The sequence below is a fragment of the Rhopalosiphum padi genome, chromosome 2 (assembly GCF_020882245.1).
Source record: "Rhopalosiphum padi isolate XX-2018 chromosome 2, ASM2088224v1, whole genome shotgun sequence".
Taxonomy (NCBI): Eukaryota; Metazoa; Arthropoda; class Insecta; order Hemiptera; family Aphididae; genus Rhopalosiphum; species Rhopalosiphum padi.
Genome location: NC_083598.1, coordinates 86,592,262 through 86,611,781, shown reverse-complemented (window position 1 = coordinate 86,611,781; position 19,520 = coordinate 86,592,262). Strand labels below are relative to the sequence as shown.

Below are 19,520 nucleotides of genomic sequence, written 5' to 3'. Positions count from 1 at the left end.
TTCGTTCGCTTTATTGATTTTTATTTTTTATTTTTGCAGAGCAACCCGTACGGACTGAAAGATTCTACGGGATCGTCGGACATGTGGTCCAGCGCCAGTCTGCAACCGTCCACCGGCTACTATCATTACGACTCCACTCTGGCCGCTTACGGGTGAGCAGTAGTGTTTATTTTCATATTTTATTATTCGCCCCTTTACGCACTTCGACTTGAATTCGTTTCAAACCGCCTCCCCGATGACATCGGCGTCGACTGCTAATATTTCGGTGTCGAACATACGCGAGTTGATCATGATGGTATTCTGCATGGCGATTATAATGTGAGCGCAGCAATAAAAGGCAATGGCACTAAAATAATACTTTTATTATACGTATAGAGTTATAGTATGGTTACTAGTTACTATAGTTATGGTACTAATACTATACTATTACTACTACTAATACCGTACTACTACCCAAGACAAAATGGCCGGTCGGCGATAATATCGATTACCCGGCGCCACCGCCGTCACGCACCGGTTATACCGAGGCCATATATAGAGAGAAAACACGATCGCTGATGCCGCGGAATTCTCGACTAAACTCAAAGGGCATTGATTTATTATTATTATTATTATTATTTCTATTCCGTTTACCCGTTTTCGCGTTTTTATTGTTTGTACATTATTATATATAATACAATATGTATAACATTTTAGTCGTCAGCGACGCGGAGACTTTGCTATTACATAATAAAATCCGCAGGTATAAACAGCAGCAGAAGATGTATATATATATATATATATTCCGAACCGCGGGGTTGTGTTGTTTGCGCTTACCGATCATCTCTGATACTCTTCTCCCCCTCTCTGGTCATTATATATTGTTATCGTACATATATATATATATATATATATAAGACAATAATAATCCCCAGAGCTTTTGTTGCTGCGTATACGTATATATCGTACACGCGTAGCGAGCTTTCAGTCATTGATTGTAGGCGCGAAGACTTAATGGACTTCTGCTCTCCCGTATACAGGTCTCTTCTGCGCCCCTCGACGGATCTCTCACAGCATCACTGCAGTAGTCTATACGCTGTGCGTCTCACACTCTGTATTTTTCTCTCGCAGCACACGGCGCCGCGTCTCTGTCGGGCGAGATTATACAAATTAGGCGTTGTTATTATTCAAAACGTTATATTATATGATATAATACACTCGCGCGGATGACATGTTGTGACAACCCGGCGGGATACTCGTCGGACCGGGTGCGCAGTTCGAGAAAGGGGCGGGGGCGGGGAGGCGCACGAAAAAAATAATTTATTTTTTTATTCGAAAAGACGGCGCAGAGGCAGGCAGAGACAGCGGAGAAACAATAATAATAATAATAATAATAATAATAAAAGCGCTCGCGCGTGTGTGCGCACAGACGAATATCATATATGCGCCCGTCGTGGTCGTATAGTGGTCGTCGTCGTCGACGAGCATAAATTACGCGTCTTACCCGTACACACACGCGTATAGATGTCCCGGTGCGGGGTCAAGCGCGTATAGATGCATAAATCTAACCGGTATTGATCATAAATCTTCTGTGTTGCGCGCGCGCGCGATCCAGGTCCCCTCGACCGCAGGACGGTGCGTCCTCTCCGTCCGTACAATATAATATTGTCTCTCGACGTCCGTTTCCCACATATAATAATATACGCGCGTGCCATATTTTGCATCGTGTGTCTGACCGGACGTCCGTTTCCGTGTGTTACGCAGGTACAGCGCGGGATACGACTTGGCGGCCAGGCGGAAGAACGCCACCCGGGAGTCGACGGCCACGCTCAAGTCGTGGCTGAACGAGCACAAGAAGAATCCGTACCCGACCAAGGGCGAGAAGATCATGCTGGCCATCATCACAAAGATGACGCTCACGCAGGTGAGCACGTGGTTCGCCAACGCCCGGAGACGGCTGAAGAAGGAGAACAAGATGACGTGGGAGCCCAAGAACAAGACGGACGACGATGACGACGACGACGCCGGGTCGTCCGAATGCGAGGACAAGGACAAGGACGACATGCTGATGGGCGACGAGAAACACTGCAACAAGGACGTCAGAAAAGGTAGGTATCGCCGATATTTAGGCGCTCAACCTATTTTACATTTTATACGTGTATATAATATTCGTCCTGCAGTGTCTGCGCTTAAACTCCCGAATATATTATTGTCGAGTTAGTGTTTTCTTATTATTTATTTATGTGTGCGAAAAAAAACTCTGCAAAACGACGTACTGCATTTACGTAATTGGCGAACGTCCCCTCGCGGCGCGACGCGTATACGCAATCGGACGGGGATGACACTTGTGGAATATTACACTTGTGTGAGTGCAGACGACCCTTTGCGTATACGCGTTTATTCGTCGAAAATTATCTAAGAGCTTTTATACGGTCGCGCACCCTAAACGGTTAATGTGTGCGCGCGGACAGGGTAAGTGCGAGAGAGAGAGAGAGAGAGCGTGAGAGGACGCGAGGAAGAGAGACCAAGTGCGGCGGTCGGGCGTATTACCATTTCGGAGCTATTAACGAAAAGTATTTTTATTTTATTTTTTCCATATATAACGACAATCCCATAATAATATACGTATATAATGCGGGCGTTTGCGAGGGGACCACATGGTAATATAACAATTATATGTATATATACTGTAATAATATTCCATATATAATATTATTGTGTTGTGTGCTCCGTTTAAAACCGTGGCGACGGGGTCGTCTCTCGCGGGAACTCCGGAGTAGAGCCATTTACTCGCCGTCCCCGGACGGATGAATCATTGTCGCCTCCGGGACGTGCCCATTTGTATACAGCCCTCTCGCGCCGCTGTCCGCCGTACATATATATGTACGCGCACAGCGTGTATATAATAATAATAATAATAATAATATGTATATCGTATTTTATTCATGGACGTACAGTATACGAGTATTGTGCGCGCACACACTCGAAACGGTAGGGCTTTCGCCTTTATCTCGGCCATCTCCCGGTCACGATCGTCGCGGCGGCGCGATCCGTTTCACACCCGGAGGAGACCGCGTGTTGAAAAAATAAATACGCCTCGCACACAAGCACACGCGATCGCGTAAGGTAATTTATTCCAGGTTTCTTCTCGTGTACCCGCAGTGTGTTGTTATTATATATATATATATATTTATTTATTTATAAAGATGTCATGAGTCGTATATCGTATACGAGTATGTATACATACAATATATAATAACGTACGCGGCCGCGCCGTGTGAATTGGACGCGCGCGACCGTATTAAAATACGGTAGATATTATGCGCGCCGCCACCGCCGCCGCGGCTGCAGCATCAGCTATTCCGGCAGAGCGGATGCTGCTGCTGCTGCTGCTGCCGGCCGGTGTCGATTCGTGAGCGCGTATGTGTATATTATTGTAACATATATATATATATACGTGTGCAGTGTACGAAATTTGCATATCCGCGCAATTACACGCCGCTCACACGCCGAACACACACAATATAAATATAATAATAATATATATGTGTGTGTGTGTTGTGTGTTTATATACGCGTCCCTAAACGTGTGTCTGCCGAGATAATAGAGTACGTAGTAATAGTATAAACAATACACGCGAGTCGTGAAAATTCCTATTATATATATATATATATTTTATTATTATTATTTCGACCGCGATAGTACAATATTACAATATACATGTGTGCGTGTGTGTGTGTGTGTGTGTGTGTGAGTTGTCTCCGCCGATTGTGCGAGTCGACGGTGTTTTTTATCCGCGAGATTTTCTTTTACGCGCTCACGGGCACATAGCAAATAATACGACGCGTAGTGTAGGTACAGTCGTTACGCGTCGTGTTATATATTTAGGACGGGGTGACTATATTATGTGTTTTGCATAATATTATGTTATTATGACAACGGTGTACGCGTGTGTTCCGACTAGAATTATTGTGTCCGTTGACTTATACATGTATATTATACGGTGTGACCGCGTTATTCGCGTAGGATTTTCCCGCAGTGAGGATCTCGTCGATTTCACGCGCTGCGGTTGGTGTGTGTGTGTGTGTGTGTGTGTGTGTGTGTGTGTGCATGAGTCGTTGAGATGAGTGTCTGACCGTACAGAACATATAGAGAAGAGGCGTCGATCACGACGAAACGTGAGTTAAACTTTCGTAAACCATTTCGCTAATATCTCAATATGTATAACACACATAAAGTAATCACTAAAAACAAATTAATTATATTAACCGAACCCGCAGTGGATGGAGGAGGGATGAGTCGGGTGATCCGAAATCTCGTAAACTATAATTTCGAGCGACCGTAAAGTGTACATCATCATTACATCATCTCAAAGCCAATATTCTTGCTCGGAGAGTTATTACATGAACGACATGATCGTAGGAAATCGAATGTTTAGGTTTTGCTTTAAATCCTGCGACTGGACACCGTACTTCCGACACTAACATCGAGTCGTTTCCCGCGACTCGGCCTCGCGGCGATATCGAGTTGCCGGTCGAAACGCCGGAACCCGATCTGCCGGCTTTCTCTCCCAACGAAATGATCGCAATAAAATAATTTTATTTTTTTTTTGTGCGAAATATCAGATGGTCACGGCGATCACATGATGGGCGGCCAAGGCGTCATGTCTGACGGCGACGACGACCGCAAACCGATGCTTCAGCACCTGTACCACCCCGATCAGATGCATCACATGAAGGTGCACCACCACCACGTCATGCAAGACGATCACCACCAGGACTGCGGTATACCGTTGCCGCCCACCAAGCCGAAAATATGGTCGCTGGCCGACACCGCCGCGTCCAAGACCCCGCCGCCCGGCCACCAGTGGCCGAACGTCATCAGTCCGAGCCTGGCGTCACCCGGTTTCACCATGCCCAACAGCTCGTCGCTGTCACCGTCCGGGTCGTCGTACTCCAGGTAAGCGAAGCGCGACGACATATAGGACGTCTGAACGGAAGTCTAGCTCAAAATACCCCCCCCCCCCCACACAAAACTCGGCGTTTTTCCCCCGTCCATCGAAAACGCCACTTAAACACTGCATTTAGAGCTCGATTTCATATTATATATACGAATTCATTCCCCTCGAAGCCCTAGTTAACGTGACTCGACCACGCGTACTTACCATACGACGTATATTTAATAGATTTACGCTCGAGCACATCACATTATCAGCGTATCTGTTGTGAATTTAACGGGACCGTCTCGTCACCCACGACGATGACTTTCAATGTTTTAAACCTCTTTTCTCCGTCACTGCACGAGACGTATTACAACATATTATGTCTTGTGCGGTGGTTTCATTACATTTTATACTTAGGTCGGATAAACGATAATTATTACTACGACGAATCGCGGTAGACGTGATGCGATTCACGATTCCGAAACCGCGTGCATAGAGTATATTATATGCTGTTATTTATTACGATGTATATACTGAAATTTATATTTTTTTATGACTTTGACCGTTTTACCCGTATTTCTGTGCACAGGTACGGCGCCAACGGGTTTTACGGCAGTGGTTACAATGGCGGCAACAGTAATTCGTCGTCGTCGTCGGCCCAGCAAATGGCCGGATATCCGGACGTGCAGACCGACACGCCACCGCAGACCCCGCCCAACATGAAGTTACCGCTGTCCGCCTCTTCCGGTCAACAGCAGCAACAACAACAACAGCAGTTCGGCGGCCATCAGGGCGCTTACAACGGGTACCATCACCAGCAGCAGCACCAGCAGCAACAGCAGCACAACAACTATCACCACCGGCAACACGTGCCGCCGCTCCAGCAACAGCAGCAGCAGCAGCAGCACGACGTGGTCAGGTCGGCCCAAGAGGTGCAGCAGCAGCAACAGCAGCAGCAATATCATCAACAGCACGTAGCGCTCAACCAACACAACAACAACAACAACACGAACACTAACAACAACAACCATCAGATGGCGGTCGCGGCCAACGACGCGAGCACGGCGTTCAAACCGTTTTACAAGACGTGAGTGTCCGCAACACATACCTAATAATAATAATAATAATAATAATACTATAAAAACATCGGCTCAGCGGACGAGAAAACGTTACACCCACTGCGCGGTGTTAGTCAGCGTTGAGTAAGACCGATTTTGTGTTGTTAACTTTATTAATATGCGGTCCAATTGATTTATGGTATTTACCGTCAGTTTTTTACGGCGTTTTAACGGTTTTTTTAGCGAGTTACGTGTGTGTGTGTGTGTGTGAAATAATAAAACGCAAAAATGCTCACGACTCGCTTAGAAATGTATTTTAAATACCGTAAATTGAGTTGACTGACATCGCAAAATCGGTTCTGCTGAACGCAAACTCGCCGTGCGTCGTTAAGACGGACACTGCACGTGTAGGCGTGTACCTCGACGGTGTACGTTATAAAACAATAATAATCCGCTGGATGTGACGTATCGAATTGAGTAAAAATTCAATATAATATTATACGTTCGTATACGTTTTACAGGCCTTCGCAACAACCGCATCAACAGCCGCCGCACCAGCAACAACACCAACAACAGCAGCACAGACAGATGAACGGTTTCGTGTCGCCCGTGTAATTTACGCCGCCGATTTTCGTTTTCGGGTACGTTGACAGCGCAGTGTATTTCTGCGGCGGAAGGCGAAAAAAAAAATATGCGAACAACGATAATATTATCGTTGATGTACGTCGATAAAAACGTTTGGCGACGAATGTGCGGGCGCATTAGTGCGCGTTCACGACGGTCATAATGATATATAATTATATGTATATATTGAAAATCCGTTATTTAACTGTATAGACTCACAATTTTTTTATGTGGTGATTTCGAGACAAGAAAAAGGTTTTATTTGGTTCGGGGGTAATTTCAAAAATAGCACTTCGGTGTTTTCGCCGTATTTTGTGATGGTTATATTTCTGAATCGCTTGATGAGCTCCGTTCATGACACTTTAAATAGGTATACCTATGTTTATAATTATCGGTAAAAAAAAAAATAATAATCCTTTTGGTCGAAATTCGTTGTATGATTTGTAGATCAATGTGTTTGACTGACAAAAAAATAAATAAACACATTAAACGTCTTTGAAAATGACCCTTAACAAAATAGAAGAGTTATTTGTACACGTACTTTACATTCATACATGCTCGGTAGTATTACTATATGATTATGGGTACTGTTTGGAAAAGCATAAAACAAGACTAAATGGATCACTCGGTTTATTGCCATGTATACACCTATATTGTTTACGAGCACCTGCTCGGGCCCCGCGTATGATATCTATTCGGATGATATATTATATCGCGCGTATCTATCTCTCTCTCTCTCTCTCTCTACCGCCCTCTCTCTATAATATGTATAAATATATACATGTATTGCTGTGCTATTATAATCTGTGGACAGAAATGGTGTGTATGTATGATATAGAACAAGCGCAAGAGATGGCGGTGAAGAGAAGGGGAAGGGGTTGGACGAGTGATGGCGATGCCGGAGGAGAAGTCTGTGTGTGTGTATACGTATATAGGTACTCGTGTGAGATAAAAAGTGTTGGTCTGAGAGAGGGGCGGGAGCGAGGAGAATCCGGCGAGTACAGAGTGCCGGTATCGAATGCTCTGCCGCTGCGGCTGCTGCTGCTGCTGCTGCTGCTGCCGCTGCAAGTGTTGACACTGACAGATGAGCAGAGATTAAGATCGGTGAATGGGTTACCTCCGTCTGCGTTTCCGTCCGTCCGTCCGTCTGTCTGTGTATACTTATATACATAGAGAGAGGGAGAGAGACGTTACCCATATAGGTATACTACTTTATATGTATATGCATTATATAAATAAGCACGCGCGTCAGACTGCATATTATAAACGCATTTAAATGCATATATACACTCGTGCACCGTATATACGTATATATACACACTGGAGACATAAGGCGTCTACTCGATTACCTCACGCCCCGTCGACGTTCAGGTATTTCCGTGCGCGTATTACGACAGTTGTGGGCATGCCCATTGGCCATTACGCACCCTGCTGCGGTATCATTATTGTCGTACAGCCCGCTAAATACGTATATATATATGCATTACCGGCGTTACCGCGTTTCGATTTCTCGATATTATTCCGTCGTAATCGTATAATGTCGCATTTCCGTGTCACGAAATTTCGTCCGCGCGTTCCCGCAATACTGCAGTATAATTAAGTACAGCGATTTACTTTGGTTACGCAATGTGTTGTACACCAGTACCGTATTAAGTTATGTTGCCGCCCTTAAGTAAATTACAATTTAAAAAATTTGCCACCCCACCAAACATCATAAAATTTGCCGCCCCGGGGCAATTGCCCCCCGTTAAACGCGTCTCTGTTGTACACGTAGGGCCGATCCTAAGGTTTTCGCGATGTGTGGGATAAATTAATATTTCTCTTTTTTGAAACGTTCAATAAGTGCGCACGGCCTAAAGTTCTACAACATATTATATATATATATTCTACATTTAAATAATATCGAAAAAAAAATAAAACAGATTATTATTACCTATCGTCAGCATCGATCTTTAATTTTATTTAAACGTTGACGTGTACGAATTATCATCTCTTATAGTCTCTCACCGCGGGGACGTTTTTACGTTTTAACTTCTTATATGGTGGTGGGTCACACGAAATACGTCCCAGTTGACCTGACAGGGGCTGTCCCACATCGTTCCGGTTACACGACGTAATACTCGGATGACAAGATTCTCGTCAGACCATAGCGTCAGACCCACCGGTACGCATCTCGGCGTAATAATAATCCGTCTTCTCGTTTTCGCCCGACACTCGTACCGTCTTGTCGGCTAACTGACGTCGTCGTATTAAACGTTTTTTTTTCTTTTTTCATTCGTCTCCGCGCCGTTGCGGCCGAGCAGAATCGTCGCGAAAGGCCCGTGCGAATTCGGCTCGAGTTGCTCAGCTGTTAAAACTATCTTGGCGGACCGAAAGTTTTGTGGAACGAGAAAAAAAAAACGCTCGGCGTCAGCGCGCTGCAAAGCGAAGCCGCCGCTCGCTCGCTCGGTTTCTTTTTGATTATTTTTTATTCGCCTCTGCGACTGCTTTCGCCATTTCCGAGAGTCATGACACAGATGCGTCCGTTTCTCATCGCATCGCGCTCGGACTCGCTTACCATACGCGCGACGTAACACGCAACACACATTATTATTATTTTTATTGAAATATATACTTATATATATATATACAAACGGTATACGCGTGATATGATATTTATACACGAGGTGTATGACCGCGTGCAACTGCAACTGCAACAATAAAAACGACTTACGAGTAACACGCGGCGTCTTATAATATAATATTTTATAGGTGCATTGTTAGCGCGCTACCGACGACCGGTCACGGTGGTGATGCTTTGGCGCGCTCGGACAATGTATTATTATATTAGATAATACATCGCCCGAAAACGCCCCACGCCACGCCGCCGTGCAGAGCTATTATTATATTATCGTTCGAGTGTATACTACCTACCTACACAATATGCGTAGATTTTACGGCTTACCCGTTACGACACGGCGATAGATGTGCGAAGAAATTATATCATTTTATTGCGTGCCTTTGAGTGGTCTGGGAAGAGGGTGGTCGCAGATGGGGTGTTAGGATTTACTATATGTATACATATTATACGACGTTCGCGCGGTCAAAATTCGCGTACGCTTCGCCCCGCCGCAGTATACCATGACGTTTAAGATATTTTTTTTTACCTATTGTATTATAATATGTGTTGCATAAAGTCTGCGGTTTTTTAATTGTATTTTTTGCACTTTTTAATTTACAGGACGTCCGGACGACTGAACCTCCGGACACTGCTGCTCCGCGAGTCCATCGTCATATAATATAGCAGTCGCCGACACGGGAATTCTTCGACTACTCTATATGTACACACGTTCACGATTGTTGTGCTGGTCGCCGTTGCCGCCGCCGCCGCCGGTCGTCTTATTACTGCATATACATATTATTATATATTGAATATATAATTATATTAAACGACTCCGCGCGGGAATTAAGAAATATTTTTAACCGTTCTAACATTCTTCTGTAGATTTGTAAAAGCTAACATATACTATTATTATTATTATTATTATATTATCATTATTATTATTATTATTATTTTTACCTATACATATTATAATATCGAAATTGTATATTGTTAAAAAAATTATCTATGTTTGTGTTCTCAGAATAATATATTATATTAGCCCCTCGTACGCATCATGAAATACAATAATATTATTATAAAATGTATATTATGGGATGTGAATAAGTTGGATTGCTCTACACGCATTTATGTATCGAAAGAAAATTATGTTATCTATTATAAATAATTTGTAAATATGAATTTATATTTTAAAAAATCGATTTTGAGTGCAATTTGGGGATATAAGAATAAAAAAGTATATTATATAATATGTCTATTATTAGTTATGGATTTTCGTTGTTTATTTAATTAGTTTTTTTTTTTTTTTATATATACAATATATAAAATATTATTATTATTATAATTATTATTTACCGTGTACAAAAACAAAAAAAAAAACGAAATAGAAATCGATTAATTTTCTCTCTGAAAAAAATGCATTGTTCGTGTATACCATATTGTACCTAAACACTTGTTACCTATATATGTAATTCACGGTTTTATCTTTGTCTTCGCATACGTGTTATTATAAGTATTATACTGACTTCTGCGTTTAGTATTGGTACGGAGACTATATTGGCTATCGATGACCCGTGTACCCGCAGAAATTGTGAGAAAAACTTAACGGTTGTAATAATATATACCATAGAAATGAGATCTTTCCTCCGAACCTCCGACGATTTCGATTTTGTTCCGAGAGTTTTGGTTTTTTCGGACCTGACCGCGTAGTAACCGGAACCGACGTCGTTGTTCTACCGGGGGAACCGAACTGTAACCCCCCCCCCACCCCTAATAAGGTTCCGCGATACGTCTTGGCGGCTGTGCATCGCCAACCCCCGACGGCGACGACCATTCTAAAGGGTCGATAGCGGCCGATGTGGATCGGGTCGAATAGTAAACTCAAATATTATGTCAAATACGTAACTCGCACGGGAGCGCGTACGGAGCACAAAATATATTATATTATAGTCGCGCACGCACGTGTACGCGTATACGAATAAAAAGGCTGAGGGTTTGTAGTTATCGTCGTCACTGCATGCGAGTGATGTGCGGTCGGTGGCAACATATATTTATATAATATTGTACGTGTAAGCGCGACGTCGGCAGACGCCCACCGCCGCGGATCGTATCGCGGGCGAGAGGATTCGGCTCAGCGGGTGAGTGTGTGTGTGTGTGTGTGTGTGTGTGTGTGTGTGTGTGTGTGTGTGTGCGAGTGTGCTGTGCGTCGACGACTGCGGAGAGTCGCCCGACGGGGAGCCCCCGACCACTGTGCACCGGAATCGTGTACGACGGCGGTAATAATAATATGGTGTGTACGAGACGAGCGTTTTTATTATTATTGTGAGAAGGTCGCGCCGGAGGAGAGAAAAATAAGACGTGTCACAGTTCTCGGGATTCATATGTTATTTCGTATACGTACGTGTAAGCGGATGACGTGCAGCGATATGGCGAGCGCGGACGACGAGACGCGCGACGTGTGCGAGTGAACGGAAGCCCCGCGAGTACCACGTGGTTAACCGGGTTCATACCGCGCGCGGTTGCCGCGCACCGTCCAGTAATATATTACGGATAATATAATATAATGTAATATACATATTATCCTATACGTACATAGTACGCGATGTTGACCGACCAACAGTTAATCGTGTGCGTGTGTATAGTCTGTACACTTTTTACCTCAAAAACTGCACCCAAAAGAATTTTATAAGAATTTCGCAGAGTTGAGAGGGTTCGTTGAAAAGATAGAGACTCACTGGTCACCTAAAACGTCATCGAGATAATTCTACTTATGTTCGACATTTTGAAAAATTCAACAAATTGATATTGTTCGGTTATTTCGGGACACGAGTTTCTATGAAGTGATACAAAAAATTTTGAAAATAATAGAAGTCACGTGGGATATCAGTGACACCACCGATTCATTACATAAAAAAGTGAAATAAATAATTTAAAAAATATTATATACTCGACAAAAACCGACTTTAAAGAAGGTCCTCGTCACTGGCTCTCAACAATAAAGGTTATTCTATAATAAAATATATAATGTACAAAATAATCATTAACAAATTGATTTCGACCTGACTCAAATCAATTTTTATATAAAATATTCTTATTTTCGTTTTATCACAAGAATAATGTAAAACGGATGGTTTTCGGCGTCGGCGTGATGTGTTGATTTATAATTTATAAATGGGTACACTCTATGTGTTTTGAGTTCGGTAAATTCGTATAGGGTGTCGTCGACGGGTCGAGAGGAGGTTTGACAAAAAGTCCCTTTGTGCGTCGAACTAAAATTGTCCAGTACACGCACTTCAGTCACCCTTATATGCAGTGTATACGGCGCCGCCGTCGTCGTCGTCGTCATTATCGCGTGTCGCATGTGTCATTAATATCGTAACGCACGCAAACGCATTATAATATGATATTGTAGGCACTCAATGTGTTGTTGTCGAAAACGGCTGGCGCGTCACTTTGTCGTGCGTTTTATAACATAATATTTATAATTTATAATAATTAATAAGGCATCATAGCCAGTGGTTTTATTTTTTTTTTTACTATTGTAACATTCGTTTCGGCGTTCCCCGTCAAAAAACGAGTATTTCAGTAGGTTTTTTTTGTCGTCGTTTTCTAGTTCTCGTGCTCCCGCTTTGTTTATTTTAATATTTTATTACATTCTGTACATCACAATAATATATTATATTATGCGGTGTAGGCGTCACGCAGGCATCCTATAAAACTGTTGATGTGTATAAGATTGCGCGTGTACACTTTTAATTACCTATACCGTTTTACTGTCGCGTTTTCTATGATATAATTGATAGCGATATACTATAAACTTGCGAATACATATACACATTATATATATATGATTGTTTTTGTTTTTTGTTTGATTTCAATGGCAAATGATGTAATACTGATTTGCACACTATATGAATCGCTATAAAATCCGATCGACTATTGAATATGTCTATATAAACGTATTTCGTCGTATATACAGTCGATATTACAAGTAATATTATAGGTAAATATGTATATACAGAGTGTAACAGGACTATTTAACAAATATAGTAACATTTATAATGGACATTTGTCAAACAGTCTTGTCACACCTTATATGTACGTTTATTATATATATATATATGTGTGTGTGCGTGTAACAATATCACTGCGATTGGAATTTGTCGTAAAAACGTTTTTGAAACGCGTTGATTCGCCGCGAGAAAATCGCGTAGGCATCTATAATATTTTACGTGCTCGCGTGTAAATATCTTTAACATATATTATAATAATAATATGTATACATATACGATGTCCGTGTGCGCATCTCTCCCTATATAGCGTATAATGGACGATCCGACGGGTTTTGCGGTATAAATCGTCTCGTAGATTATTACCGCTCGCCGTGCTCTCTATTATTGTATTAGGTACTTTTAATGCACTTATTATGGATTGTGTTATGTTTATATTTTACTGCATACTTGTAAAAACTTCTATATAATCTACCCGCAGCTGTGTACCTGCAACAGCATACTTCTTTGTTTACATACACGCGTTAATGCGCGACACACTATAAATAGGGCTGCCCTATAGATTTCAACAATTTCTAATAAAAAGTTGTATCCACTGCAGTGTCACGTTGGTGAAAATATTTTATTTTTTGATTAAAACAACCCCAATCCCCCGTGTAATCGTAAAATTAGATGTGTTCATCATACATTGCACTATTGCAGTATTCTAGTATCTAAGTAAAATATATATAGGTAATTGAAGGTATATAATTTTAAATTGGACCAACGACAAGTCGGTAAATCAAAGACTGCATGGTATACATATGGTATATCATCTGTATAGTGCCTAATATAGCACAATATATTAATAGTATTAAATCAGTGAAATATACTTATATGAGATTAATGTAATACACTATAATATATTATCATAATAGTTTAACCATATATTATAAAATGTAAACAAATATATTATACATAGATATTATGAATTAAACAACCTAATCCTATACAGTGCACTGATGGACAAATAAGACGGTAAAAACGTTAGCTGAAGCACATCAGGACTAGGAACCCTCAACGCCCATGTCTATATATACATCAGCTATACCTATAATAACACCATAGCGGGCATTATAATATTATTATTATCGTGTTTTCTTTGCGGTAGGTGTATAATATACAATATAATACCCACATGAGTATTATTACTATATAATAATATAGACGCGCGTAGTACTACCTATTAAAGACGCTGCCGTGTGTAGTGCGATACCTATGTATAACAAAATAATGAAATCATCCCGACTAGGAAGAGGAGGAGGAGAAGGAAAAGGAGGAGGAGCAGAGAAATTATATAATTTCGGATAACGACGGTGGTGATTATATTATACAAGGATACTCGTACAGAGTGTACTTACGCCGCGGAAGCGCGCGCGCGCCCGTCTATATAACGCGATAAATAGCTGATGACTTAATTATCGAGCATTATTACCTATGTAATTTATAAATAAAAATAAAAAGTTAGGATTATTTCTTTTAGAAATCTCGTCCAAACGCCGACTGTAGTTACTATAGTTAAGCACCTATATACATCGTACTTTAACACAATATTTGTATACATATTATATAGTAATGATTTTATGATATCGCTCGGTAAAATACAACTCTTCGCGCTGCAGCGTATACTCGTATTAGTCGTACTAGTCGTATTAAGAACACTCGCGTATATGACAACGCACCTACAGGTTGCAAGTCTGTCATTTAAATTGCAGTGTACTCGGTTTTGAGCTATTATATCACCCAAAGCCATTGGCATTCATTGTACATCCCATTCCTTTGTCTATACATGATAGATGATAACTGAAAACTATAGAATTTAATATATTTTCCGAAATTCGTTAAAATCCTGTTGAGTATCTCTCAATACCTACAAATATACACAAATATGTTGACATTTTTTTTTACAATTTAATTTTTTTCATATATTCGTATCTAATATAAAAATTTATTATAATAATATGGAATCATTATTTTAAATGTATCTTTTTAATTCTTTCAGACAACGTATTAGCAAGTTAACTATATATTATATTAAGCTCATAAAGAGTTAAGGCATCATAGACCATAGTATAAGTTGGTAAAAATCTTTTTTTAAGATTTTAGTATAGTTTAATTACGTACATCCATTTAAAATATTGACTTGTACATATTGATATAACACTGTAATTAACACACAAACAATTTTTTAATTTTTTTTTTTTTTAAATGTAACACAGACAATAATATTGTTACTTTATGTAATTATCATAAAAATGTAATTAACAACCAAATGTATGTTCCTTATCAGAAAAACAAGATGAGAACTGTATAGAAATTTTTATAAGACAAATATGATGTGCATAAGTAAATCTAATCACTTTTAAAAATGCATTTTCCTGATTTAAAAAAAAAAGAAATGTTGTCTTCAGAATTATTGCTTTGCGGAATACTCGTAAGGTATATTTACTAATTTAGGTAGCGTCTAATATATTAAGTAAATCTTCACCCTATAGACCCAGACGCACACGATAATATGTAACTATATTCACGACGATGATGCATGATGGGCCATACAGAGATCGTTATAAGGATCTCGTCCGGACCAGAACAAACGAGTTTATATAGATCATAAAGCGGTCACCGAATCGTTTAGTCGGGTTTTTTTTCATTCTTATATTATATTATTATTATATCATCGTCCCCTTTTTTTTCCTTATTATACCATTACTTATATATTACTACTGACGCGCGTATATGATTATTGTAACGTGCTCACACATTATTATTATACAGATAATACTTACATAACATAATTATACATACTGTATAGTAAAGCGCCAACAACAGCAGACTATATATATACTTACACTCAGTACACTCCATATAAAGCTATTATAATATACATAGCGCGTACGCACTAATGGGAATGCACTAAATAGAAGTACACTATAGTATTATGTACGAACATAATATTGTAGTTATCCATTATAGGCACCTATATAAATAGTCTGTACAGCCTCCTCTTGGTCAACAAGTCTAATGATTTCGCAATAAAAAAAAAAAAAAATGGAATATTTTACTATTGTTTATAGGACACGATTTTTTTCGTTCCCTGCAATACCAGCTGTACTATTGAATTATTCGACGGATATAAGTTTCGAAAAAAATATCATTTGCTCCGTATAGATCGATAAAATAAATAAATATTAAATAGATCAATACGCGCGGGCTATTATAATTCGCGAAAAGAATAAGACATTTTTTATACTTTTGAAATCGTTATTTAGTGATGTCTAAATGACGATGCTCGAAACCGAAAAAAAAAACATGACAAAAATCGCCGGCGATCGAACAATAAACATATACATATATCGTATTCGGTTCAAAACCAACCGAATCTATATGACGTGTGCACGTGTGTATATTTTGTATTCTTTATTGAAACGTAAACCGAATGTCTTGTATAGTATATACACATATACAGTCATGTATATTATACATACGTGCGTATTATATATGATGTGGCGAATTATCTTTGGTTTTTCGGCATCGTTAGGCAGGTACTCGGGCCATTTCGCTCGAATGGCGTGATTTATGTGCGCGCGTGTAACCCGCAGAGGTATATAATATAATATTAATATATCAGATATTATTATGTGTGTATAACACACGGGGTATGGCGGCGGACTGCGGACGATATAGTATGATGTCAACGGGTAATTTTTTAACCTAATAGTGTTTTTCGCGGCATACCTCTATAAAAGTATATATTATATTATATATATAGGTACCGCACATCAGGTATGTGTATATTGTTATATATATATATACATTGTATATAACATCATATACCTACTGCTGCAGATACCGCCGAGCTGCACTGTTACGTATTAAGGGCATCAGCGCGACTTAATATATCGCAATATATTATTATTATTATATTAATATGTATACATACATATATATATGGTTATGGGTATATTGTACACAATGATTGTGTTCGTAACGGCCTCGGGGGGCTTTGCCGACGATGATACATGATGATGATGTTCTTATTGCTATTATAATATACGTTGCGTGTATTGTATAACACTTCGTAAACGACACCGCCGACAAACGTTGCGAATTTTATTTTATTTTATTTTTTTTTTTTTATATATACTACCGAAAAAAAAACCCATTAAACGGGTACTGGAAACCATCATCAGCGTGGTTTTGTTCTGGAATCGGACGACAGGAAGACCGCCTGTTATGACCACGATTTATGTATATTGTACGATATATATAATAGATGCAAATGATTAATTATTGTATCCGATATATATATAAATAATGTTTTGAAATACGTAACATTCCATTATACATTTTAAACGCGCGCATCAAATACGAGTATGTACCTGTGTAATAGGTACTTATTATGTTTAAATGCAAAAGCATTACGCCGACGGTGTGTCCACTATAGTTCGGTGTGTCTATATAAAGAACTTTAATATTTGATTCGGACCATAGCCAATTTACATCTAATAGGATTGTGACTTTCGACGGTTTTTAAATTATTAAAACATCTCTAGAGCCATATCGTTCTTTCAACAATTTTTTGTTCACCTTCATAATTATTTTATAACTTATGATGATGATAAATAATAAAAAAAAAAAGTATATGATTGTACTATTGCAAGGTTAATTTTTACTATCGAAAGTGATGTCAGGATATACCTGTTGGCCATTGTTGATAATTTCAAAATTAAACTTGCACAGAGGCGTAGCCAAGATATTTGTATGCGAAAGGTTAAATACTTTTAACTTGGGTTTTTGAAAAACAAAAACAACAACAAAACAAAAATACTGATATCACATTATTAACGTCGATTTGCCATTAAGGTATTTACTATTTTAAATAATTAAAATTTGTAAGACAATTTCCATAGCTACTGAACTTGCATGTTCACAAAAATAACGATTTTTAAAATCACAAAACAAAAACTTTTTGAAAAAATTAATTTTTATTACTGAGTTTTATTATATTTGACCTCTCTTCAAAATGTCAATGGAATTCAATTTTCTACCAAAATCACCATGAAATTCGAAAATCAAAACATTTTAACTGACCCAAATATTGAAGAAAAAACACACTTGTCTTCGTTGTAAAATCAATTAATATTCCACTCAGAATTTGAAATACTTTATGGTAAGCGCCTCATTGATGATCATTGAAACATAATTTGTACGCAATTTAAGAGAAAGTTTATTTAATCAGTGCATTTATTATTATAAGACTGACACTCCACCGATAGCTATATAGAACTTTAGTAATTTCATAAAAAAAAAAAAAAAATGTTAATCTTAAATTATGGATTTTATATTAATATATACATTTATTAATACTTTTATAGAATACTTACATATTAATTAGTTAAAGTGCACATATCACGATTAAACATAACTTATGGCAATATAACAATAAGGTGAATGGCCAGAGCTCGTTTTGCATTTTTAACTGTTCAGAATCCACACAACGTCTAGGTAGTTAGGCATTTAAATGCATGAAGCATATATACATTTTGTTGTTAAGAAATGTATATAATCCATATAAGGCATAATAGATGATATATCTACGTATTATATCTTAGTTTAGAAACAACACAGACCGAATATAGCAAATTACTTGGGATACACACAAGACGCACACCACATGTCTATGTTCCATATACGCGTATATTATGTACATAAAAATATGTACGGAAAGCAATAACAATAATTATTATAATTTACGAAAACAAATTAATTTGTCGATTTTAACTGTCGTTTATGCATTTTCCCAGTCTGTACGTTTGTTTAAATAGCTATATAGGTCTATTGCTTATGGGTATCATACTGCTATATACGACGATATACTGCTTATATCTACTATTACTATGTTATTACTAATATTTATATATATAATATAATATATTAAAGTAAGTATTATAAATATTAAGTATATGCAGTGTAATATCGTAAATGTTTGATGATCACATTACGAAAATTGCGACAATGTATATACTATATATATATAGAAAATATTATCATCCATAACACTCTGTATGAGCAACGAAAAATAATAATATAATATTATTGTATAAATGACATATACGATAATTGATAAGTAGTAATGACTCATGTCCTAACCACTCCTAACGAAGCTAAATTATATTTCTTGTGCACAGAAAAAACAGTTGAATTATAAACATTTGTTTACGAGGTGGCGCGGGATGTTTTGGTTTTACTGCAGCGTTGAGTTTTGACTA

General features: G+C 38.9%; 1 protein-coding gene across 2 annotated transcripts in view; it reads left to right on the top strand.

The window, feature by feature from the left end:
• Positions 1 to 10,748, top strand: part of LOC132920172 (homeobox protein caupolican-like) — a 64,516-nt gene extending 53,768 nt beyond the window's left edge. For both annotated transcript variants that reach the window (XM_060982342.1, XM_060982344.1), the window contains exons 3-8: positions 40 to 152; positions 1,744 to 2,087; positions 4,605 to 4,938; positions 5,511 to 6,008; positions 6,501 to 6,620; positions 9,824 to 10,748. In XM_060982342.1, the coding sequence (XP_060838325.1) occupies positions 40 to 152; positions 1,744 to 2,087; positions 4,605 to 4,938; positions 5,511 to 6,008; positions 6,501 to 6,594 (1,383 nt within the window). In that variant the 3' untranslated portion in view covers positions 6,595 to 6,620; positions 9,824 to 10,748. The remainder of the gene's footprint in view (positions 1 to 39; positions 153 to 1,743; positions 2,088 to 4,604; positions 4,939 to 5,510; positions 6,009 to 6,500; positions 6,621 to 9,823) is intronic.
• Positions 10,749 to 19,520: the final 8,772 nt, after the last annotated feature.